Source organism: Hyperolius riggenbachi, chromosome 6 (assembly GCF_040937935.1).
Source record: "Hyperolius riggenbachi isolate aHypRig1 chromosome 6, aHypRig1.pri, whole genome shotgun sequence".
Lineage (NCBI taxonomy): Eukaryota > Metazoa > Chordata > Amphibia > Anura > Hyperoliidae > Hyperolius > Hyperolius riggenbachi.
Window position 1 is genome coordinate 154,518,174 of NC_090651.1, and position 26,879 is coordinate 154,545,052.

General features: G+C 45.0%; 1 protein-coding gene across 1 annotated transcript in view; it reads right to left on the minus strand.

The window, feature by feature from the left end:
• Positions 1-26,879, minus strand: part of LOC137521186 (coagulation factor XIII B chain-like) — a 555,357-nt gene that overhangs the window by 107,467 nt on the left and 421,011 nt on the right. Inside the window, exon 9 of the mRNA XM_068240116.1 lies at positions 23,074-23,262. Within this exon, the coding sequence (XP_068096217.1) occupies positions 23,074-23,262 (189 nt within the window). The remainder of the gene's footprint in view (positions 1-23,073; positions 23,263-26,879) is intronic.

A 26,879-nucleotide genomic window follows, 5' to 3' on the forward strand; every position in this document is an offset into this window, starting at 1 on the left:
ATCATGCTGTGGTACCACCAGTGAGGTGCCATAGCTTTTTGGGCTGCCACGCTGACTGCTTAGTCCTCCTCCAGCTTCCCCTGATGTTCTATTAACTACTAAAGTCTGTGTTATCACCGCTAGGGTCCACGGACAACTCTGCTGCCATGTCATTGCTATCGCTACAAGTAAAGAAAAAACGACTCGATTTTCTCAAAAATGAAAAGTTCCTTTTGAATTTTTTTTTTTGCTTGAAGTTGTAGCCCCTTATCACCTTTGTAATCCATGCAATTTTGGGGATTGTAGCATGTATGGGGGGCCGGCTTTGCTATGCACGTTAAAGGAATATCCGGATCACGGCCCATGATCCTGGATTTTAGAGGCAATTACGACTAAAATCCGAGTCGAATCTGGAAGTTCCTTTTTAAATTTGGATCAGAATCACGGACACATCCAGCCAGCACTAGGGAAAGGGGGAAACAAGGGTGAATGAGGGGGTGAGGAGTGGAGAGACTGAGATAGAGCAGAGAGTGTATCTGTATTGCAGTTCCACATCACACAGAGGCTACTTGCCTATAATGTGCCTCCTGTCCCTGCCAGCCTCTCACACAAGCTGCAGGCAGCCCTCCTGAAGTTTAGGGACTGTCAAAACCTTTTCAACCTGTGAAATACCTTATGTAGCTGTCCACATGCAGTCTTTACAATGGTGCAAGAGCTGAGTTTTTCCCACAGACCCTGCAGGAGGAAAGCCTCTGTATATTTACCAGCTTGCCCACTTCAGTGATTTCAGGGAATTTTTTTTTAAAGTACATGAGTCTCATGGGGGTATTCCAGACATTGGTAACCCCCGACTGAATGCACCAGTTTGTTAACGTCTTGAACGTTTTCATAAACTTGTACTTTTTCTTGATTTTATATTGATCAATATAAAAATGTTGTTCACATGTGCATACACATGGTTGTCTCTGTAGGTAAAAGCACCAACATGTTTCCCCTTTCTGCCACTGTTTTACAAAAAGCCATGGTGACTTGTTAGTGATTTGTAGACACTATGTATACAATAACAACATAGAGAAAGCATATGGTTTACAGTATTAGACAACTGGCACGTGTGTCTTACCTTTATTGTTATTGTCAGATTTGTTTGTTTTTTTCAAAAATCCATTTGATCGTGTGTACATAGTTGAGCAACTAATTACATAGTTAAGGGGGTTATGAAGTATGCAAATGGATGTTTCAATGGACACATTAAGTTTTCCTAATCTAAATAAGTTTGAATGATAACATTTTGGTGAGACATGCTAAGTGTCAGGTACTTGTATCTATATGTTTGTCCTAAGAAACTCCAGGGACATACATAAGGATAGTTTGTTGTCTTGTATCAGTCCGTAACACTCTTTCTAAAAACAGGTTGTAAATTTACAGTAAATCAGAGATCTTGAAAAGTAAAGATTTGATACGTACCCCGGCCTTCCTCCTGCCCCATAAACACGCCTGAGTCCCACATCATCATGCATTCTGTCGTTCAGCTGCGATCAGCCCCGGCAACTAGCTCAGTCGTGTCAGTCCAGGTCTACTGCGCATGTGTGGGAGGTCCACACATGTGCAGAAGACTCAGACTGCACCCAACTGAGACAGTTATCGGGGCTGACCCCGGCTGAATGGCAGAGGAGGAGGATGGCATGGCTGAACAGCAGACCGCGGGAGGATGGCGTGGGACTTGTTTATGGGGCAGGAGGTAAGTATCAAATCTTTACTTTTCAAGCTCTCTGGTGCACTTTAAATAAAGCCAGATTATAGTAAGAGTATTGTAGAACATCAGTGTTATATTTCTTTTAGGATTGAATAGGTGAACAATCATACGGAGACGTGTCAAGATTATGGGTAGCAGGAAGAAAGGGTGCTGGCTGAGGGTGGATGCAAAGAGCGCCGCCACACACTCTAATGCAATTATCGTTAATAAGGCGAAAAAAGCAGAAAAAAGGGTGCCCGATAAATATTGTTAACAACATTAGAACATTACAGTTTTTGAAGTATGTTATCGTTTTAGAAGCTTGCAACATTGTAGTTTTTGTCATATTATTTTGTTTGTGTGTACAGATTTTACGTTATAAAAAGATATTATCATTTTTATGTGTAAAAGGGTGTTTCTGTAGAGGGAGTGGTTAGAGTTAGGCACCACCAGGGGGAGTAGATAGAGTTAGGCACCACCCGGGTGGCGGTTAGTTTTAGGCAACACCAGTGGGGGTGGTTAGGGTTAGGCACCACCAGGGGGATTGGTTAGGCACCACCTGGGTGGTGGTTAGTTTTAGGCAAAACCAGGGGGGGTTATGGCTAGGCACCACCAGGGGGTGGTTAGGGTTAGGCACCACTGGTGGGGTTAGGGTTAGGTACCACCAGGGGAGGGTTCTGTGTGAGAGTAAGGTTGGGTTAAGCTGTATTGTTGTATTATGTAACAATTTTTAACGTTAATATCTTTTCGTTATTATCTCCCACCCATTTTTTAAACTGTATTTATTGTTAACCAAGTTTGACAACAATGTTTATCATTAATAAGATTTTGTTATCCACCGACACCATTTCATTATCCAGCCGGGCCCTTTTTTTTCTGGAATCCTTTATTCATCCACACAGATTATGACATGTCTGCCCTAACACCCATAGGTTTGTTCACTACACACTTCTGAAAGAAGCAGGCTAATATTGTGTTTTGGAAACATGACAAGTGAAAATGGAAATCCATCAATTGTAACCAGGTTAGAATGTGTGTATGTGTAACAGGTAGTAATGTTTAGTAAGTATTGGTGACTGGCCCAGATGTACATCACAGGAGCCTATAGGCACAGATGTCCTGGCACCCTAGACTTTGTCCTCCATAACCTTTAAACCCCCACCACCACAATTGTGCTAGCTGTCACTTCTCCATTACTTCCCTTGCCTGTCATAGGTAGCTACAGGTGTCCCTTAGCATTAGGTAACCAGAAGTACCCTCAGTATTAAATGGCTAGTGGTGTTCCCGACTGAAGGGAGATTTTGTCAGTGGAATTCTGAGAGTCAAGTGAGTAAACTCTCATTTAAACTCTGCTCAGCATTCTGCATAGGGAAGTAGGGTGGGAGGCACTAGGGGAGGGAAGTGCCTTTCCATCATCAGGCGCCTATAGGCATGTACATACAGTGCCCTATGGTAAATCCGGCTCTGATTGGTGATACAGACCTTCACCGGTACTATTCATATATTTATTTTGGGGTGGGCACGGTTCAGTCATCAATCACATAGTGGTCAGTCAAGATTATGACATGTCTGTCCTGAAGGTGGCTAAAAATCAGGGGACTTGGCGGAATCGGATAAAACTCGGTGCTGCCAAGTGCATTCCCAACCGACAATGTGATGAAACCCCTGGCACTGTCCCCCTAAAATCCCCCTCCCGGTGCCCAATGCTTGTTATACATTACCTGTCCGGATCCTCTGCTTGCTCCAGGCTCTCTCTGCTGTACATACATGCATGTTACATAGTTGTCTTGCAACCGTGGGTGTGTGTGTGACATCTGACATCACACACACGCCCTTACTAGGCAACCATGTGGGCGCTTGTATGGACAACGGAGGGAGCATGGAGCAAGCGAAGGCTGCGGACAGGTAATGAGTAGCTAGCACTGGGCACCGGGGGGGGGGGGGGGGGGGGGGAGAACATTAAACATTGTTGGACAGCGTTGGCTCGGTGAGGCGGATAAGGCCATGTCCTGATCAATTTCAGCATGAAACTGATCGAGAATTGCCCTGCGGTGTATGGGCAGCCGGCAGATCTCTCTCTAATCAGATAAGATTAGAGAGAGATTTGTTTCTTATTCAAATGGCTACCTTAACACTCATAGATTTGTTTACTGAATGTATATGTAGGTAGAAAAAACAAAGTTTTGTAAAAGTAATACCTTTTAATGGCTATCTGATAAAGTTAAAGGATACCTGTAGTGACATTTGACATGATGAGATAGACATGTGTATGTACAGTGGCTATCACACAAATAACTATGCCATGTTCCTTTTTTTTATTTCTCTGCCTGAAAGAGTTAAATATCAGGTATGTAAGTGGCTGGCTCAGTCCTGACTTAGACAGGAAGTGACTACAGTGTGACCCTCACTGAAAAGAAATTCCCCTTTTTATCTATTTCTTGCTCTCAGAAGCCATTTACTGCTAGGAAGGTGTATGATAGTTGGAATTTCTTATCAGTAGGGTCATACTGTAGTCACTTCCAGTATGAGTCAGGACTGAGTCAGCCACTTACATACTGTAACGATTTGTGTCAGCAAAGAACAGAATTCTGATTATTAGGTGATCTGCAGTATCACCTATAATGCAGATATGATCTGCAGAATCACCTATAATACTGGTATATCAGAAGCTGATGTGACAACAAATAGCAATGAGTGATTGGTGTAACAGTAGTACTGATAGGTTTAGCAATACCTCACCAGAGGAGCTGGTGGGTACTGACAGCACAGCGCCCCTCACCAGAGTCAAGGGCCCTCTGGTGAGAGTAGAGTAGTCAGACAGATCGGGTTTGGCAACAGACAGACAGATGCAGTACAAAATAGGAAGGCAGAGACAGGAAGCTATAAACAGGCAGAGTCGGCAGCAAGGTCAGATTGGCAGAAGTACAGATTCACTGAGCAGAAGAGTAGTCAGAACGAGCCAGAGTCATGCACAAATAATAACACAGTAATGTATAATCTTTAAAGAAAACCTGAACTGAAAATTAAAAGTCAAAACAAACATACACAAGTCATACGTACCTTCCATGTAGTCTACTCCTCAGTGTCTTTCTCCTGTCCCCCGCCCTATTTGTTCACTGTGATCAAGGGGATTTTCCGTCCTCCATTTTGAAAATGGCCATTACCCATAACAGCTTTCTGGTCAGCACACAGTTAAACTGTAACATTGCCCACTTGAGCCATAGGGAAACATGGACATTACTTGGTACAACAGTTTTCCTCTCAGCTATAACTGACAGCAACTGATATTTTATTGACAGCAACTGATATATTTCAGATCTGACAAAATATTGTCAGAACTGGAAGGGATAATTGTCAGAAGAAAATGGTGAGCTTCTGAGAGGAACTGATGGCAAGTTAACTATGTAATGTTCATTTGAAGTTACATCATGTGTTTATTTTAAATATTTTTACTTAGTACAGGTTCTCTTTAAGGCTATTAAACAATTCCTATCTTGTGTGAAATCCCCGGTTTCCTCCCGGATCAAAGCACACCGGAACTATCTAAGGGTCTGATTGCTAACACCAAGTATTCGCGACAGCAGACAAGTTGCGAGTGATACAGCTAGGCTTATGAAGCAGAGGAGACGCCTCTGGCACGCCCCCTCCTATCAACCAATGAGGAGCAGCGACCGTTTCCTCTGACGTCAGCCAACCGGCTGGTCAGCTGACGCGCCTCCTCCCCGCATAAAGGTCCTGTCTGTGCGCGCGCGCACGCGACAAGGCAACTCTATGTGCAACTGACAGACCCGTCCTCGGCGTGCTAGACGCCTGAGGCACGGATACACTGCTAGATAGGGAGCTGGAGGCAGCTGCGGTGGTAGCGCTGTTCACCGCGGCTGCCTCTCCAGCGTTTGTTACACATACCTGATATTTAACTCTTTAAGGCAGAGAAAGAAAAAAAGGAACACAGCATAGTTATTTGTGTGCTAGGCACTGTACATACACATGTCTATCTCATCATGTTACATGTCACGTCGGGTGTCCTTTAAATAAAGTTAAATTATGCAAGCTTTCTTGAATCTAGTCCCCTTCTTCAGGCATATTTCCAGATAGCTGAAGTGAAACACTGATGTAGGTAAATCATAAACTTGAGGATGACAGTTGTGCTGGTTACTATTTAGCAGTTAGGTATCAGGTGATCAGTAGGTTGGAGTCAGTAAGCTTATGCATGTACATATGAAGTCCAGAAGGTTTCTGAAGATCATGAAGCCAAGTCAATCATGTTAAATAAGGTGTCATAAAACCCATTCTACAATTTAAACCTTCTGTTACAGGGGCAAACGCAGGATTTTAAAGGGGGGATTCCTGAAAGGTCCAGAAGTACTTATGTCCCCCGAGTGCTTCCGAAGACAGGTGGCTCCATGCTGCCCCATGTACAAAAGTGCACTGGCGTATTACGGAGATGCCTATCTTTGGAAGTACTCAAGGACACAAGTGTTTCTGAGGGCTTCTGGTAACAGCAAATTTGAACGGGGGGCAGCGCTGGAACAAGTCCCCGAGAGAGGAACAAGAGATAGACTTAGGGCTTGATTCACAAAGCGGTGCTAACCCAGTTAGCATGCCTAAAAGACTTTAGGCATGATAACCATTGCACCATGCTGGTGAAAAGCCAGTTTAGGCGTGATAAGTTTAGGTGTGATAAGTTTAGGTGTGATAAGTTTAGGCATGCTAAGTTTAGATAAGTTTAGATCGCTTGCAAAGTCCCGCACGCAAAGCAGCGCCATTAAACTTTATACAAAGTGCACCAGTCTTTGCTAGCGTAAAACTTTTGATCAGCTGTGCACTGCGGTGCTAACGCAGTTGGCGCTTAAACTTATCATGCCTAAACTTATCACACCTAAACTTATCACACCTAAACTTATCATGCCTAAACTGAGTTTAGGCATGATAAAGGGCTTTTCACCAGCGTGCTAACTGTTAGCACCGCTTTGTGAATCAAGCCCACAGTTTGGACAATTCAGTGGAATATGCCACATAGTGTCATATATGCATATGCGGAAGATGTCGGCACTATATAAATACTAAATAATAATAATTACATTACCATCTGTAAATAATCTACATATCAATGCAGAGGATAGAAACAAATTTCAACATTCACAAACCAATCCCATTAGAAGGGTACATATATTGTCAGTATATAGATCAGTACATCAGTTCCAAGGCTTGAAAAGGGACAAAAGAATTTGGCAACAAAAGACCTGTTCCTCTGTAAAAGGAACAGCTAGTACCCAGTTTTTACAAAACGTTCAAAGTGATACAAAGGGCTCATTCACACTAGGCAATGCATGCATGAACGCAATTTCATACATGCATTGCAATGTGCTGCTAAATCGCATAGGTCGGCAGCTTCCATTCTATTTAAAAAAATGCATGACAATGCATACGTCGTGTGTGATGATGTTCCCGGCTAAGTTACAACGCAGCACATGGGAACGCAAACTGTAGTGTGAATGGTAACATGAAAGTCTATAGACTTTCATGCTACCTGCATTGTATGTGGTGCCAGGCATTATGTGTGGTGCTGTCTGTCCTGACTCACCACACATGGGGCTCGATTCACAAAGCGGTGCTAACCCAGTTGGAGACTTTAGGCGTGATAACCATTGCTCCACGCAGGTGAAAAGCCAGTTTAGGCGTGATAAGCTAAGGCGTGATAAGTTTAGGCATGATACGTTTAGGCATCAGGGGCGTAGCAATAGGGGATGCAGAGGTAGCGACCGCATCGGGGCCCTTGGGCCAGAAGGGCCCTCCCTCAACTACAGTATAAGCTCCCTATTGGTCCTGTGCTCATAATAATCACTTCTATACATACTTTGAATAGTGGTAATCATTAAACTGTTCCCCATTCCCTTCTTGCACCTCTGACACTGTCGTTGCCATTGGCAGGTTTTGGTGCGCCGTATCAATTGTTATGTGTAGAGTACTTGGGGGGGCCCCATTGTAAAACTTGCATCGGGGCCCACAGCTCCTTAGCCACGCCACTGTTAGGCATGATAAGATTACATAAGTTTAGATCGCGCACAAAGTCCCGCACGCAAAGCAGCGCCATTAAATTCTATGCGAAGTGCACCAGACTTTGCTAGCGCAAAGCTTTTGATCAGCTGTGCACTACTAACCCAGTTGGTGCTTAAACTTATCACGCCTAAACTTATCACACCTAAACTTATCATGCCTAAACTTATCACACCTAAACTTATCATGCCTAAACTGAGTTTAGGCGTGATAAAGGGCTTTTCACCAGCGTGCTAACTATTAGCACCGCTTTGTGAATCAGGCCCATAGTGTGAATGAGCCCTAAAGCAATACCAATACCAACTGCCATCTAAATAGTATCTTCAGCAATTAATATACAAACAAACCCTTGCAGTTGTGCTGGGCCTTTTAGCACCTAACTTTACAACACAGCATAGAAAGCAAACATATCTCCACATTTAATGTTCATATATCAGAAGACACACTTTTCGTCACAAAGGTGCAATTAATGGCAGCACGGACACATCCAGCCAGTACTAGGGGAAGGGGTAAAACAAGGGTGAATGAGGGAGTGAGGAGTGGAGAGACTGAGATAGAACAGAGAGTGTATCTGTATTGCAGTCCCACGTCACACAGAGGCTACTTGCCTGTAATGTGTCTCCTGTCCCTGCCAGCCTCTCACACAAGCTGCAGGCAGTCCTCCTGAAGTTTAGGGACTGTCAAAACCTTTTCAACTTGTGAAATACCTTATGTAGCTGTCCACATGCAGTCTTTACAAATTACAATGATGAAAGAGCTGAGATTTTCCCACAGACCCTGCAGGAGGCAAGCCTCTGTATATTTATCAGTTTGCCCGCTTCAGCGATTTCAGGGAATTTGTTGTCAAAAGTACATGAGTCTCAAGGGGGTATTCCAGACATCGGTAACCCCCCGGCTGAATGCGCCAGTATGTTAATGTCTTGAACGTTTTCATAAATTTGTACTTTTTCTTGATTGGTAATTTTCGAAGTAACCCTTAAGAATAAGTACTTTTATATCTTGCATGCCATGTCCTGGTATACAGAAGTTTTAGTCCACTGGTGTGTCCCTTTTACCTTCATTGATTTTAAAGTGGTGAAGGTTCATTCTTGTGCACAGTTTATTGTCCTGTTTCTCCTATACAGATTCCTCTTAAGACGCATTTCATGCAGAGTATCATGTATACACCATTTGATGACTCACAGAAAAATTGGTCTGATATTTGATGATATTTCAGTGAGTTTGGTATTAATTTGGTATATAAGGGCCAATTTATTTTAGTATTTTTTTTTATTCTTCTTTGTTAGATTTCCTAGCTTCTTTTTTTTCTGAATGTAGTAATTACATTTGTACGAGAAAATGTGAATGATTAATCAATCCTTCACAACTTTCTTTGATACAAAATTTTCCAAAAATGATCAGCAATTTATGTTGTATTATGATAATTTTTGGAACGAGGATTATTCTGTGAATAAGCATGAGGATTTTAGAGCAGACATCTGGCAAAAATTAGTCACATGTGCCCCTGCATACATAAGTTTATGCAAAGAACAGTTTAAAGACAGTTATCTACACAAATATACAATTTAATTACCGTATATACTCGCAAGCAAGCCGCCCTCCAACTTTTACCTGAAAAACCAGGTAAAAATGATTGACCCTCATATATGCCAGGGGTAGGAAATGCTGGCTGCGTGATCCCCCCAGTGTGTCCCAGTATAGCTAGTATAGTGCCCAGTATGGGTAGGTAGTGCCCCAATATAGCTAGTAAAGTGCCCAGTATAGCTAGTATAGTGCCCAGTATGGGTAGGTAGTTCCCCAGTATAGCTAGTAAAGTGCCCAGTATAGCTAGTATAGTGCCCAGTATGGGTAGGTAGTGCCCTAGTATAGCTAGTATAGTGTCCCAGTATAGCAAGTATAGTGCACAGTATAGCAAGTATAGTGCCCACTATAGGTCGGTAGTGCCCAGTATAGCGCCCCAGTATGGGTAAGTAGTGCCCCCCCCACACGGCCGCCGCTGCTATTACCTTAGCCGGCGGTGCTTCCTCTATTCCCCTCTCCTGCTCATAACTAATTCAGTGTAGCGCGCCCCACGGTGGCTGCTGTGAATTAGAGATGGCCCGAGCGGTTCGCCGGCGAACGGTTCCAGGCGAACAACGGGTGGTTCGCCTTCGCCGGCGAACTTTCCAAGAAGTTCGATTCACCCCATAATGCACTGTGAGGGTCAACTTTGACCCTCTACATCACAGTCAGCAGGCACATTGTAGCCAATCCGGCTACACTCAGCCCTGGAGCCCCACACCCCTTATATAAGGCAGGCTCCGGTGGCCATTACACTCACTCGTGTGCCTGCAAATAGACAGACTAGGGTGAGCTGCTGCAGATTTTTTCTCCTAGGGAAAGATTAGTTAGGCTCTTAGCTTCTTAGCTTGCTCCTGGCTGAATCTTATTGCTTTTATAGCACCCCTCATTCAACAGCTCTTTTCAGAGCTAATCTTGTTCTTGTGATCACTTTTTTTTCTGTGTGTCAAACTGACACTTGTGTTGCATAGAAAGCATTGCTAATTCATACTGTGTGTGTGCCACTGCCAGCAGCCCATTCAGTTACTACCTGTGTGTATGACAGGGAGCTGCACATTGTACTACCCAGTACTGCATATACCTACTACTAGTACCTCTTGTGTTTAGTTAACCCACCTCATCACTGCATATACCTACCTTTGTATTGAGTGAAACCACCTCACTGCATCTACCTGTTGTGTTGAGTGAACCCACCTCACTGCATCTAACTACCTTTAGTGTTCAGTGAACCCACCTCACTGCATATACCTAGCTGTTGTGTTGAGTGAACCCACCTTACTGCATCTAACTACCTTTAGTGTTCTGTGAACCCACCTCACTGCATATAGCTAGCTGTTGTGTTGAGTGAACCCACCCCACTGCATCTAACTACCTTTTGTGTTGAGTGAACCCACCTCACTGCATCTAACTACCTTTAGTGTTCGGTGAACCCACCTCACTGCATATAGCTAGCTGTTGTGTTGAGTGAACCCACCTCACTGCATCTAACTACCTTTTGTATTGAGTGAACCCACCTCACTGCATCTAAATACCTTTAGAGTTCAGTCTACCCACCTCACTGCATGTAGCTAGCTGTTGTGTTGAGTGAACCCACCTCACTGCATCTAACTACCTTTTGTGTTGAGTGAACCCACCTCACTGCATCTAACTACCTTTTGTGTTGAGTGAACCCACCTCACTGCATCTAACTAACTTTAGTGTTCAGTGAACCCACCTCACTGAATATAGCTAGCTGTTGTGTTGAGTGAACCCACCTCACTGCATCTAACTACCTTTTGTGTTGAGTGAACCCACCTCACTGCATCTAACTACCTTTAGTGTTCTGTGAACCCACCTCACTGCATATGGCTAGCTGTTGTGTTGAGTGAACCCACCTCACTGCATCTAACTACCTTTAGTGTTCAGTGAACTCACCTCACTGCATCTAACTACCTTTAGTGTTCAGTGAAACCACCTCACTGCATATAGCTAGCTGTTGTGTTGAGTGAACCCACCTCACTGCATCTAACTAACTTTAGTGTTCAATGAACCCACCTCACTGCATATAGCTAGCTGTTGTGTTGAGTGAACCCACCTCACTGCATCTAACTACCTTTTGTGTTGAGTGAACCCACCTCACTGCATCTAACTACCTTTGTGTTGAGTGAACCCACCTCACTGCATATACCTAGCATCCCCCCTGAGATGGACAAAATGGAAAAACTGGTAGAGGAAGAGGTAGAGGCAGACCCAGAGGAAGGCCACCTGGCACCGGCAGGTCTGTGCAAGGTCGAGTTGATGTGATTTTGTGCGGACCTGGCCCAAAGTACAGTGCTCAGAAGAAGGCACGTGCCATCACTTCCTAAAATTGTGAGGACATGGTTGAGTATTTAACACAGAACACCTCATCTCCCGCAGCCACCAGCGTTACTACAAGCACCACATCCGCTGCATTTGACACTTCGCAGGAGTTATTTGGTGTGGAAATCACTAATTCACAGCCAATAATGCTACAACAAGATGAAGACGCTAAGCAAGTTACAAGACCTCATACGTCTGAGTTAGGTGGCAATAGTATGGACGTAACGTGTGAGGAGGGGGATGATGAAGCACCTGCTGTTGGTGCAGTTGTGGAGGTGTCTGAGGAAAGTGAAGCTGGGCAGGAGGATTATGATGACTATTATATGCCACGTATGTTCCCAATAGAGCAGATGACCAGGGGGACAGTTCAGAGGGGGGGCCAGAGAGGAGTAGGAGAAGACGAGTCCATGAAAGAAGCAGAGGGAGCTCCTCCTCAGAATCAGCTGGGGGCAGTGTCCGGCACTATGTATCACCCTCTATGGACAGCCAGCCAGTGATTGAATAGCTTTCTGAGTGCGGTCTCTGTGTTTGTTTCCTGTCACTGCATCTAACTACCTTTAGTGTTCAGTGAACCCACCTCACTGCATCTAACTACCTTTAGTGTTCAGTGAACCCACCTCACTGCATCTAACTACCTTTAGTGTTCAGTGAACCCACCTCACTGCATCTAATCTAACTACCTTTTGTGTTGAGTGAACCCACCTCACTGCATCTAACTACCTTTAGTGTTCAGTGAAACCTTCTCACTGCATATAGCTAGCTGTTGTGTTAAGTGAACCCACCTCACTGCATCTAACTACCTTTAGTGTTCAGTGAACCCACCTCACTGCATATAGCTAGCTGTTGTGTTAAGTGAACCCACCTCACTGCATCTAACTACCTTTAGTGTTCAGTGAACCCACCTCCCTGCATATAGCTAGCTGTTGTGTTGAGTGAACCCACCTCACTGCATCTAACTACCTTTAGTGTTCAGTGAACCAAACTCACTGCATCTAACTACCTTTTGTGTTGAGTGAACCCACCTCATTGTATCTAACTACCTTTAGTGTTCAGTGAACCCACCTCACTGCATATAGCTAGCTGTTGTGTTGAGTGAACCCACCTCACTGCATCTAATCTAACTACCTTTTGTGTTGAGTGAACCCACCTCATTGCATCTAACTACCTTTAGTGTTCAGTGAAACCCACCTCACTGCATATAGCTAGCTGTTGTGTTGAGTGAACCCACCTCACTGCATCTAACTAACTTTAGTGTTCAGTGAACCCACCTCACTGCATATAGCTAGCTGTTGTGTTGAGTGAACCCACCTCACTGCATCTAACTACCTTTTGTGTTGAGTGAACCCACCTCACTGCATCTAACTACCTTTGTGTTCAGTGAACCCACCTCACTGCATATACCTAGCATTCCCCCGAGATGGACAAAATGGATAAACCAGGTAGAGGAATAGGTAGAGGCAGACCCAGAGGAAGGCCAACTGGCACCGGCAGGTCTGTGCAAGGTCGAGTTGATGTGATTTTGTGCGGACCTGGCCCAAAGTACAGTGCTCAGAAGAAGGCACGTGCCATCACTTCCTAAAATTGTGAGGACATGGTTGAGTATTTAACACAGAACACCTCATCTCCCGCAGCCACCAGCACTACTACAAGCACCACATCCGCTGCATTTGACACTTCGCAGGAGTTATTTGGTGTGGAAATCACTGATTCACAGCCAATAATGCTACAACAAGATGAAGGCGCTAAGCAAGTTCCAAGACCTCATACGTCTGAGTTAGATGGCGATAGTATGGACGTAACGTGTGAGGAGGGGGATGATGAAGCACCTGCTGTTGGTGCAGTTTTGGAGGTGTCTGAGGAAAGCGAAGCTGGGCAGGAGGATTATGATGGCGATTATACGGATGCCACGTATGTTCCCAATAGAGGAGATGACCAAGGGGACAGTTCAGAGGGGGAGCCAGAGAGGAGTAGGAGGAGACGAGTCCATGAAAGAAGCAGAGGGAGCTCGTCCTCAGAATCAGCTGGGGGCAGTGTCCGGCGCTATGTATCGCCATCTATGGACAGCCAGCCAACATGCCCTTCAACGTCAGCTGCTGTGCCATCACCCCAGGGGGGCTCAGCGGTTTGGAAATTTTTTAACATGTGTACCTCAGATCGGAGCAAAGCCATCTGTTCTCTCTGCCTCCAAAAATTGAGCTGTGGAAAGGCCAAGACTCACGTAGGGACAAGTGCCTTACGAAGGCACCTAGAGAAAAAGCACAAATAGCAATGGGAAGAACACCTGAGGAAAAGCAGCACCCAAAAGACAAGCCACCCTCCTTCTCCTCTTCCGCCTTCAGGTGCATCGTCTTCATCCACTTTCTCCCTTGCACCTTCACAGCCACCCTTCTCCACACCGCCTCTGCCCTTGAGCGGTTCCTGCTCCTCTGCCCATAGCAGTAGCCAGGTGTCCGTGAAGGAAGTCTTTTAGCGGAATAAGCCAATTTCGGTGAACATTCAGTGGAGAAACAACTTGCCGGTGAGACGCTTGATATGCGATAGCCCGACTCGCTGGAATTCGCACTGCTCATGTTCTCTCGCCTGCTAGACCAAGAGAAAGTCATCACCCAGTACCTGTACAATTACAGTAGAAGGACACAATCTGGAAAGATGGGGATGTTGTGGCCCAACAACTGGACACTGATGCGAAATGCATGCAGGGTCATGCAGCCGTTCGAGGTGGTGACCAACCGGGTGAGTCGCGCTGAAGGCACCATCAGCGACTTGATCCCCTACGCTTACTTCCTGGAGCATGCCGTGCGTAGAGTGGTGGATAAAGCTGTGGAGGAGCGTGAAGAAGAACAGTTACGGCAGGAGGCATCATGGGAGCAATTTACATCCGAACCAGATGTTTCCTCAACACCTGCGGCAGCACAGAGGGGGGAGGAGGAGGAAGAAGAGGAGTCATGTGGGGAAGAAGAGGAGTCAGATTCGGATGATGAGGAAGGTGTTTCTGTGGAGGAGGAGGAAGAGGCGTGGCAGAAGGACAACCGCATTAGCCGTCACAGGGGGCTTGTGCTGCTCCACATTCCCGTGGTATTGTTTGTGGCTGGGAGGAGGAAGAGGACTTGCGTGACGTCACTCAGGAAGAGCAAGAGGAGATGGAGAGTACATCTGGATCCGACTTTGTGCAGAGGGCCTCTTTCATGTTGTCCAGCCTGTTGAGGGATCCCCGTATCAAAAAACTCAAGGCGAATGACCTGTACTGGGTGGCCACGCTACTAGACCCTCGGTACAGGCACAAAGTGGTGGACCTGTTACCAACTCAACACAAGGTGGAAAGGATGCAGCACTTGCAGAACAAACTGTCAATGATGCTTTACAATGCGTTTAAGGGTGATGTGACAGCACAACGCAATAAAGGTACCACTGGCAGTAATCCTCCTCCTCCCAAGTCCACGCAGGCAAGGACAGGATGCTCCAGCGATCTCATGGTGATGTCGGACATGCGAGCATTCTTTAGTCCAACGCCTCGCCGTAGCCCTTCTGGATTCACCCTCCACCAATGCCTGGACCGGCAGGTAGCCGACTACCTGGCCTTAAGTGTGGATGTAGACACTACGAGCAGCGACGATGAACCCTTGGTCTACTGGGTGCGCAGGCTTGACCTATGGCCAGAGCTGTCCCAATTTGCCATCCAACTTCTCTCTTGCCCTGCCGCAGGCGTCCTGTCAGAAAGGACCTTCAGTGCATCTGGAGGCATTGTCACTGAGAAGAGAAGTCGCCTAAGTCACGAAAGTGTTCAGTACCTCACCTTTATCAAAATGAATGAGGCATGGATCCCGGAGGGCTACTGCCCGACCGAAGATTAAAGAGTACCCGAGGTGGGTTTGAAGAATATTATCTGCATACAGAGGCTGGATTTGCCTATACAGCCCAGCCTCTGTTGCTATCCCAAACCTCCCGAAGGTCCCCCTGCACTCTGCAATCCCTCATAAATCACAGCCACGCTGCTGACAAACAGCTTGTCAGAGCTGGCTGTGTTTATCTCTATAGTGTCAGTCTGCTGCTCTCCCCGCCTCCTTCAGAACTCCAGTCCCCGCCTGCATCCCTTCCCTCCCTGCTGATTGGAGGGAAGGGACGGGGGCAGGGACCGGAGCTATGCAGGAGGCGGGGGAGCAGCTGAGACTGACACTACAGATGTAAACACAGCCTCACAGCATGGCTGTGATTTATGAGGGATTGCAGAGTGCAGGGGGACCTTAGTGGGGTTTGGGGTAGCAACAGAGGCTGGGCTGTATAGGCAGATCCAGCCTCTGTATGCAGATAACATTCTTTAAACACACCTCGGGTTCTCTTTAAGTCAGTCCCCACACACAGCATCTCTGCCTGCAGGCCGCTTGACTGCCTTCTCCACCACCACCAACAGGTTTCAGGACTCTAGGCGGATTCCTGAATTTTTAAGGCCGCTGTACTCATTTTTCTGGTGCGTGTACATGCCTGCCTAATTTTTCTGGCTGCACTGCGGGCGGCTGCAAGCAAAAAACAAAAGGCATGTACATGTGCCCATGCCCCTTCGTGATCATTACCTTGCCACGGTGAAGGGGCTTGCGTATCACAATGAAGAAATGACCGCCGGCTATATGAGTGTCTCGGGTGGGGGTGGCAAACCAAAGATAATAAGGTTGTTGCTTCATTGTGGTCAGACCAAATTTGATCAGCTGGACAGTCACTGTTCTGTCATTCAGCTAGATGAGCCGGGCGACCATATGGGCTGTAAAGCCACCATCACCTGCACTCTCATCATGGTGCGCACCAGTCCAGCATGGCCGTCACTACACAAATGGCTGTTTGCAGTCACTGCATACCTTTCACTGCATCTGTGACTGCATATTGTATTATACCTGGCAGTCAGTGCATACCTTGCACTTGAAAGGATGCAAGACTTGCTCTCCATAACTGATTCCCGTTAAAGGATTTCAAGTTGATTCATTACATTAGGGCCTCAAAAGTCCTCCTGAGTCCTGTATTGTTATTTTTGGTCACTACCTCGGGGCGGGCATGCCTGCTGCCCTCCTTGCCTGGAACAGTGGTGGTAGCCATTTGTTAGGCTACAACTCCGGACCGGAAACACACCAGGAAGGGTTCCCCCGCCATTACCCTTGGTCACAATGGCAGACTTGCCCTCCATAATAGATTCTCGTTGCAGGTACTGAACAGCAAGTAAAATATGTAATGTAAAAAAAAATAGATATACAGTAAGCCTTAACAATGGTAGAGAAGGAACCATCGAAAGTTGATAAGGCAGACAGACATTACCTAACCAGACATCACTGAGTGAGGAAGAGCAATCTCGCCATGGTGCACACTGTGCAATAGTACACCACGGCCGTCACAACACAGACAGCTGTTTGCGGTGTGTTACACAGTGAGTTTGGTGTGTCAGTGTGAAGCAGTACACTAATTACACTCCCTGATTGATGTATACACATGCAAGATGTTTGAAAGCACTTTAGGCCTGCAATTTAGCATTCAATGTGATTTCTGCCCTTAAAACGCAGCTTTGCGTCAAATCCAGATTTTTCCCCGGGACTTTTGGCATGTAACCCACTGCGCTACCTGGGGGTCCAGGTGTCAGACCCCCTTGAAACATGTTTTCCATCACCTTTCTGGCCAGCATAAGTGTTTCTAGTTTTCCAAGTTCGCCTCCCCATTGAAGGCTATTGCAATTTGCGAACTTTTCCGCGAACTGAACCTTCTGCGGGGGTTCGCGTACAGAAAATCGGAGTTTCGTGACATCTCTACTGTGAATGAGGCAGGAAGCAATAGAGAGCGGCCTCCTGTAGCGGCGATGTGTATCTCTACAGCCTCCTGCCTCATTATCACAGCAGCCCGCGTGGGGTGCGCTGCTGTGAATTAGTTACGAGCAGGAGAGGGGAATAGAGGAAGCGGCACCGGCTAAGGTAACAGCAGCAGCGGCGGCAGCGCGGGGGGGGGGGGGTGTTGTGGTGTGGACCACATGACTTGCAAGCAAGCCGACCCCTCAACTTTTGGCCCACTTTCTGGGGGTCAAAATTGTGGCTTGCTTGCAAGTATATACGGTAAATAAAATGTATTACAACAGGTTTATTCTAATTTTTTTTCAAAGAAAAATATTTTTAACAAGTCAAACATAATGGTTATTGCAATTTTTGAGGGTAAATAAAAAAATAAAAGTTGAAAACAATTTTTCCATTTTTTATAATGAAAATATACATATTATCCTTTTACAATATGTGAAAAAAAGATGAATGACATTATGTCACATTGAACTAAAATGCTCAGAGCATTGGTATGAATTGACTGTATGGGCCTGATTCACAAAGCGGTGCAAACTTTTTCGCGGACTTTTGCACGCGCAAAGTGCGTGATTTGCGCGATCGCGGACTTTTGCGCGCGCAATTTGCCGCGATTCGCGCGAATCGCGCCGCTTTGCGCGCGCAAAAGTCCGCGAAAAAGTTTGCACCGCTTTGTGAATCAGGCCCTATATGTTTAACTACCGTAAGGCCGCTCCACGCCAAGGGACGTGGCCACGGCGGCAGCCCCTGGACCGCCTAATGCCAATTGACATCAAGTCCTAGGGCTGTAGTTTGCAGGAGATCGCGCGCAGGCGTATCTTCTGCTCGGGGGCGGAGCTCCGCCCCACCTTCAGTCTCTAAGCAGCTATTGCTGCACGGGAGACTGTTAGACGGTGAAACCGCCGTCTTTCCACATAGTACGGCGCTGCGGTCAGTAGCAGTGCTGTACTGGGGACAGCCGTGTCACACAGCTGTCCCCCTGGGACATCAGAGAGCGATCGGCTCTCATAGGCAGAAGGATTGGCTGGCTGGGGGGAGGGAGGGATTGTAAAAAAAAAACAAAAAACCAAGAAAATAGTAAAAAATATTTAAAAAATAAGCACATAAATATTTATAAAAAAAATAAACACTGAGGGTGGCGATCAGACCCCACCAACAGAGAGCTCTGTTGGTGGGGAGAAAAGGGGGTGGCTCACTAGCGTGCTGTGTTGTGCGGCCCTGCAGCTTGGCCTTAAAGCTGCAGTGGCCAATTATGAAAAAAATAGTCTGGTCTTTAGGGGGGTTTACCACTGTGGTCCTGAAGTGGTTAAACACAGTGCAACTTAAATATTTACTATTTACTCACCAGTCAGTATTCCTCCACTGTCTGTGCTGCCACATGTGTCCTGGGCCTAGATGGTTCATCAAGTCATGGGGGAGTTCTTGTTCGCCCTGGCAATCGCCAAGGGCAAAGAGAGAATCCAGCCATGAGAGGATAGTCCATCTGAGGACCGGTCACACAAGACAGCATGCATAATGTTCTATCCAAAGTGGTGAAGTGCTACGTGGCTCCAAATCAAGCAAGTTTCTACTTCTAATTCCTATATCAGTATGTGTCCCTCCACAGGCTGTACTGCCACATGTGACCAGCTCTCAGACAGTCCATCAACTCATGGGGGGTTTTCTGTCCGCACTGGCAATGGCCAAGGACAAATAGAGAATCCAGCCATAAGAGGATTGTCCAACTGAGGACAGCCACACATGCCAGCATACAGGTTCTATCCAAAGTGTGTGGAAAATAATAAAATGTGGCAAAATGGACATGGGCTGTTAAATGTAATTCAGGCCAACACAAGATACCACAAAAAAGTGCAACAGAAACATATGGCAAATAGTGCAATATAAAAAATGAAGTTTAATTTAAATTGCAACTTTTAATGAACCCTTCAGCAGCCAATTTATTTAGAATCTTGCAAGTGCTCCATGCCAATTATTTTAGCACATTTTTTTTTTATTTCTTCTTTGTTTGATTTCCTAGCTTCTAATTTGTACCGCTGTAATGTTTATTTATGGTGGCTTGTCACTAGGGGGAACTGTGAGACAATAATAGAGGACTTCTGCTTTCAGTTTATGTCTTTTACTAGTAGACCTAAGCCAGTTAAAAAATGAGTTCTAGGTCTCTTGTGACACCGCCACATATTAGTGTGCATGCTCGTGCACATGCACCCATGCACGCGCACATGACAGCCTGCGCACACACGCCCGCCTGGTTCCCTGGCTCCGTCCTCCTATCCGAACGGCTGTCCGTGCTGCGCACATGCGTAGTAGCAACAAAACACGGACGCAGGGACAGGTTAGGTTTTATTGTATAGGATGTTAGCAGGAAAGGATTAAAGCGTTCCAAAATAATTACAACACAACGGTGAGTTCTGTCGTTTGACGCCAAAAGCAGTGCACTTATCTCAAACCAGATAACTCTATTAACACTGCTAATGGGTTAAAGGACGCAGCCTCATTTGGAGTAAAACTTTGAGAAACTAAGGGCCCTTTTACACTTAATCAGTTGCTCTCAGTTAAAACGGAAAGAAAACTGATTTTCAAAGTAATGCCCATGTTTTCCTATGGCACCTTTCACACTTAACGCGTTTTAACTGAAATCTTTGTCACAATGCACTGCAATGGAAAAAGCGAGTACTAACGCATACTAATGCGTACTAACGCACATCAACTGATTAAGTGTAAACGGGGCCTTACTCTACAGATGTGCCTATGGCCTCTGCTGCACTACAGTCTCCATCTCTTCTTTCTACATAACACTCTGTGCTGGAAGGTGGCTGTGCAGATTGAGAACCAGAGTGCCCAAATTGGTAGGTTTCTAAATATTGGGATGGACATATAAGAGTACAAAAAAGCTTGATTTGGATTTCCCTGTAGAGTGCATGAAGCTGATGAACCTGGGAACATTGTAGGATGACACTGACCTTGCCCACGATCCTGACCCTGAACAGGCCATGCAACCCTTGCTGAACCTGACTGCCACTCTCTCTCTCTTTTTTTAACTGACCAAATGATTTCAACAATTCAACCTTCAGATCCTCAACATCCTCTTCATCCACCACTCTTACATCCTTCTCTATAGAAACGGAAAAAAAACTTTCAGAACCTCAGATTTGAACTCTGCCATGTCTTGTGTCTGCCCCTTTCTTCTCTGATTGGTTGTAACAAGGTTGGGAGACTGAGGTCTGGAATCTTGACTGTGGCTAGGTTGGCCTGATCAAAATGGGGAGGACTACTCAAGTTCTCTTAAACAACTTCGCAAGTTCTGTTTAACCACTTCACCCCAAAGGCGTTTTTACCCTAACCGACAAGAGTGATTTTCACCTTTCAGTGCTCATTCCTTTCATTTGCCAATAGCTTAATCACTACTAATCACAATGAAATGATCTATATCTTGTTTTTTTCACTACCAAGTGAGCTTTTTGTGGTTGATATTTGTTTTCAGTAATTACTTTATTTTCTATGCATTTTAAACTGGAGAACAAGGAAAAAAATAAAAAATACACTATTTCTCCAATTTCATCCCCTATAGTTTTAGTAGAAACACTGCTACTGTACATAAAACCCACACATTTTATCTGCCTATTTGTTCTGGTTATCACAAGATTTTAATTATGTCCCTAGTACAAAGAACGATGACAATATAGTATTTGGAAATAAAGATATATTTTTTCTTTGGTGTTTTTTTTTCCACTATTTTCATGTGCACGGGAATGCACTTGCACACGCGGGGGCGTGCACGTGGCCACGTGCACGCGCACAGCGGCAGCAGAACTGTCTGACTTATAAAAATCCTGGAGCCATTAAGAGGCTCTTGCAGGATGTTTTAATAAGTCAGCTTGTCATTAAGTGGGTAAGGAAAAAAAAATAGACATTCTTTACATTGCATTTCTGGACCCAAAGAAAATACTGACCATCTTGTTAAAACCTATCACCTGTGAAGAAAGAAATTTACTGACCTTGATTTTTCTTAAAAAAAGATAGTTAGCCATTCAGTGGGTGAAATCGGCAGTCAGAGGTGCTTCTCCACTGTGTACTGCCCTTTCATGCTATGCATCCTTGTTATAGCAATCTCGTATGGACTTCTATTTTTCCTCCAGTATTTTAACTACCCCCCCCCCCCCCACACACACACACACACACACTCACACACACACAAAATATTTCCATATCTTACTGCACAAAAATTACATGAAAAATTCAGGAGGGGGACAAGTCTTTGTGCTTTCACAACCAGGGCCTAGTATGCACACTGCACACAAATCACATGAGATATTCAGGAGAGGGACAAGTGATTATGCTTTCATAACTAGGGCCTAGGAATTAAATATTTGCAAGCCAAAATCGCACAACATAGCAAGCTTAGAACTTACAGATCTTGTCTCCTGTGCTAGCTGTGTACTCATCATACTTCTATAAAAGTGGATAAAAGTCTCTGGGGATCTGGGGATAGTCTCCCACACTCGACTTTCGAGCACATTGGGCTCTATTCTCAAAAGCATGTGCGGTATTTTTTATTTGTGCGGAAATTAAGCGCATGCGGAAAACGCCGCAAAATTTCCAGATTCACTAATATTTTCCGCATGTTTTCCGCATGCGTGAAAAAAGATGCGGAAACAGGCATTATTCATGCGGGAATCATGCGGTAAAAAGGTCGCATGAAAAAGTGTTTAAAAAAAAAAAGTTAAAGTCCACCAAGCACAGCCCTTAAGCCTCCACACTTCATTAAAGTCAATGGGATGCGGAATATATCACCTACTACTTGTAGGTGATAAAAATTCGGTAATTAACGAAGAAATGATGCGCCTGAACATCTTTGAGAATTGATCTTTTATTGCGGAAAATACCGACTTTTGCGGAAATTTTCCCGCATGAATCCCGCACTTTTATCACACTTTTTCCGCATGCGGAAAAAACATGCGGAACATTTTGAGAATCCCAACTTGCCGGTATTTTGGGTGCAAACTTCCCGCATGTACTTTACCGCATGCGGGAAGTCTTTGAGAATAGAGCCCATTGATGCTGAATTCCACTGTCGTAGTATCCCAGATTGCTGGATATCTCTGGACATGATCCACAAGCTCCCCCATCTTTACTGCAGCCTCTAATTTGGATTCCTTTCTGCATCTCTTCCTTTTCCTGTCCCGCCCTCCAAATACCAATTGCAATGTCCAGCGGTGTTCTGGAAAACCTCCCTGCTTTCAAAGTCTTCTGTCAGCGCTTGAACAAGGTCCAACACTGTCTCAGATGCAGCATGCTGTGTCTAGGAGAAGACACGATGACAGGCATTTCCACAAAAGCTAGTAAGACGATACCATCGTTTCAAATTTGCTTCCATTCACTCTAAAGGGAAGCTGCGGATGATCCCTTTTTGACGCCGCTTTTTTCGGTTGATCCCTTTTTGCGGTTGATCCCTTTTTGACGGCGCTATCATCTGTCAAATGGCATTCACCGCCCGTGTGAAATGGCCCTAATTCAATAATTATAATATGTTTGAACTTTCTATATAAAAGGTAACAATAATAAATCTAGGGTGTGTGAATATAAACTTACTTGGAATTACACATTTTGGATACTTTATATTGCCATTTATGCATGTTGCCACTAGACTTTCTTCTTTTTCTTCTATCATTCCCTCAGCACATGTAAATATGATGGTTTGCCCACTTTTAATCTGTTTGGTGCTTTCATCATACTTAATATTACTTGCACTCATTTCTTTTTCTTGCAATCCACAGGAAGCTAGAAATGAAAAACATGAATTCCATATGAGTTCATTCATATGGAAAAGAGGTTGCTGCATTCTTTAGCAAATGGTTCAGTACTTTATGACTTGACAGCTGAGAAGAAGCAGGTGTTAACGGATCCAATACACTAGTGACTAGACCTGATTTAATAAGACTTCTTAGGAGATTTTCAGAATCTCCTGTGGGGATATCATTAGTTATATAGCAAACCTGGACTGAATTCATTACAATAGTCTGCTGCTTAGGGCCTGTTTCCACTACACGCAGATTCTGCATGCAGAAAACTGACTCCAATGAATGTCTATGGGCCTGTTTCCACTGAACGCAATTCTTCTGATGCAGATTTCCCATAGGCATTCATTGGAGTCAGTTTTCTGCATGCAGAATCTGCGTGTAGTGGAAACAGGCCCTTAGTGATTGGGATGTCTAACCTTCACCTGGACCAAATCAGATTATAATCAGGGTTGCTGAGAGGCTTGTGTGACCACAGTTGCATATGCAACAGCCAACAGTTTTCTTTTTAAAATAGATCCAGGATAGCCTGGGCTTATTTAAGAAAATTAAAAAGGTCTTACTGCAAGCACCTGCATGAGACTGCAATCACAAAACTTCTAATTTACTTGTGAACCCAGCGTGGGTTGGAATCTTATACCACATAGGAGGTATAGTGGAAAGACTCTCACCTTGCAGCACTAGTCTCAGGTCCAAATCTTCACCAGGACACTATCTATTGTGTTGGTAATGTCCTTCCCATCTTTCAGTTGGTTTACTCTAAACAGCACTATAATCACAATAAAAATGAATAGTTCTGTTCCACCCCTACAGGCTACAGACCAAAAACAATCCTCAGAAAATGTGTTTTTTTTACAGTTTCTCTTATTTTATTCTTCATTCACAATATCTTCAAAGTTGAGGACAAAGCGTAGGGATACAAGTTCAGAGTTCCAATTCACATAAAACTGCCTGACACATGTTTCACGGCCAAAAGCCACTTCCTCAGAGGCACACTGTATACAAACATCAACTATGGACCAAAGGCAAGTACACCCGCAATCTGTGTTCTACAGCAAAACCGTGCTCCGTGGCAATTCCATGCTCACATGAACTGCAAGAGACCTGTAGAACACAGATTGCGGGTGTACTTGCCTTTTGTCCATAGTTGATGTTTGTTTACAGTGTGCCTCTGAGGAAGCGGCTTTTGGCCGTGATTCCATGAAACACGTGTCAGGCAGTTTTATGTAAATTGGAACTCTGAACTTGTATCTATATGCTTTGTCCGTAACTTTGAAGATATTGTGAATGAAGAATAAAATAAGAGAAACTGTTAACCCCATTTTCTGAGGATTGTTTTTACTCTCAACAGGCTTTATCCAATTCATTTTTTCTCCACGTTTACTCCTGGGTTATATTTTTACATCTTATAAATAAAAGCCCTTTAAGCCAACAGCAAGCAATTCAATTCTCAGAATAATTTTGACAGTACTTTTTCACTTACTTTTTGGTAATTTTGTAATTGCAGAGTGCTGAAAAACTATTTAAACAAAAGAAGAAAAAAATCTCCTATGAGAAAACTTACAAGAAAAAGTGAATTGGATCAGACTCAATATGCAATATCATAAATAAATACTCATAACTTAATTGGATACTGCCAAAATAAGGCCTTGGACTGTAAGGTTCTCTGAGGGACGGTTCGTGACATGGCTGTATACTCTATAAAACATTGTGGCAGAAGTCAGCACTATATAATTATAATAATGTGTGGAAAGGAGAAAATGATCCAGCATTGCTGCGGCTTATTATGCAAACACCTTGTTTAGCAGTGCAACATGTGGGAATGCACAGTGCAACATGTGGGTGGAGGGGCACCGTATGCCTGACAGCGGTTTAACCCATTAGGGCTTCTTCTGAGGCAAATGATCCATGCCATGCTGCGAGAAGAGGCCTCATAAATCCCCACAGCACCAACATAAGGCACGCCAACATTGCAGCCACAAGATTCTCCTCCATCCGGCTAAACATCTCAAATCCTTGAACAGCTCTTTGGTTTTGACCATGGTGGCTAGTTTGGAATCTGATTGATTAATTGCTTTTGTGGACAGTTGTCTTTTATAGAGAACCCATTACAAACTGGGATTAGGAGCATTCCTTTAACCACTTCAGGACCACAGTGCTAAACCCCACTAAAGACCAGGCTATTGTTTTAAAAATAGGCCACTGCAGCTGCATGGTCACACAACACAGCACACTAGTGATTCCCCCCCTTTTCTCCCCACCAACAGAGCTCTCTGTTAGTGGGGTCTGATCACCCCCCCAGTGTTTATTTTTTTAAATAAATATTTATGTCTATAATTTTTTTATTATTTTTGACTATTTATTTATTTTTTCAAATCCCTGCCTCCCCCAGCCAGCCAATCCTGGTGATCAGCTGTCATAGGCTTCTGCCTATGAGATCCCATCGCTCTCTAGTGTCCCAGGGGGACAGCCATGTCACACGGCTATCCCCAGTACAGTGCTGCTGCAGATCGCAGTGCTGTACCCAGTAAATAGATGGCGGTTTCACCTTCTAACAGTCTCCCGAGCTGCGATCGCCGCTCAGAGACTGAAGGCGGGGCAGAGCTCCACCTCCCAAGCAGGAGATGTGCACACAGCCTGCGTGCAATCTCCTGCAGTAGCCAGCCCCAGGACTTGACGCCAATTGGCATTAGTCAGTCCTGGGGCTGCCGCCGCGGTCACACCCATTGGTGTGATGTGGTCTTGAGGTAGTTAAAGAGGAACTGTAAGGTCCTTAACTGCTCACCACCAGCGTATAGAGAACATACACTTTGTAGGGAAAAAACTGGCTTTTATTTCCATTTGAATCCAAATGTAACGTTTGCGGAAGACGTGCACTGACACGGCGGAAATCCTCCACAAATGTGTAATTGGGAGAACCCAGGTTAGGTGCAATGCACCAGTAGAGGGTAATTCCCACCAGTAGATGGAGCTGTGGAGTGCAGACGAGCACAGCCTCTGCACGGCCACAGACGCCAGATGGGAATTGTATGAGCAGGATCAAGCAGGGCTGAATAGCCCTCAAGAGAAATAGTGTTCACCAATCTAGTCGCCCCCCCAGTGACGATGAACACACATCAACGGAAAGAAAGCACGAATGCAATCGCAAGAATGGTGATTTCCAACAGACACCAGACTGAGAAGGACAGAGCATGAGAGTAGCAAAGGCACAGCAAACAACAATAAAAATATAAGGAAATTAACAAACGCAAGCTAAACGCGAACACCGCACTAATTCGCAACAGCGAACGCGTTTCTGCACAATCACCGTGCGTTAGGCGCTCAGTGATAAGCGTGCTACCCTAACTAACCAATGACAGACAAACACGAAATCAAGAACGCGAATGCTTGCTAAACGGTTACCTCACCGAGCCTACAGCAAGCGTTCATATCAGACAAGACAGACAGACAGACAGGTGGGGCTGCCAGTAGCAACCGCTGCTCTGGCTAGCACCCCTAAGGCAGAGATACAGAAGGAGGCACTGCCACTACCACTAGGGCAAGTGCGATCCAGACAGATAAACAGAAGGGCTACCAGTAGCAACCGCTGCTCTGGCTAAC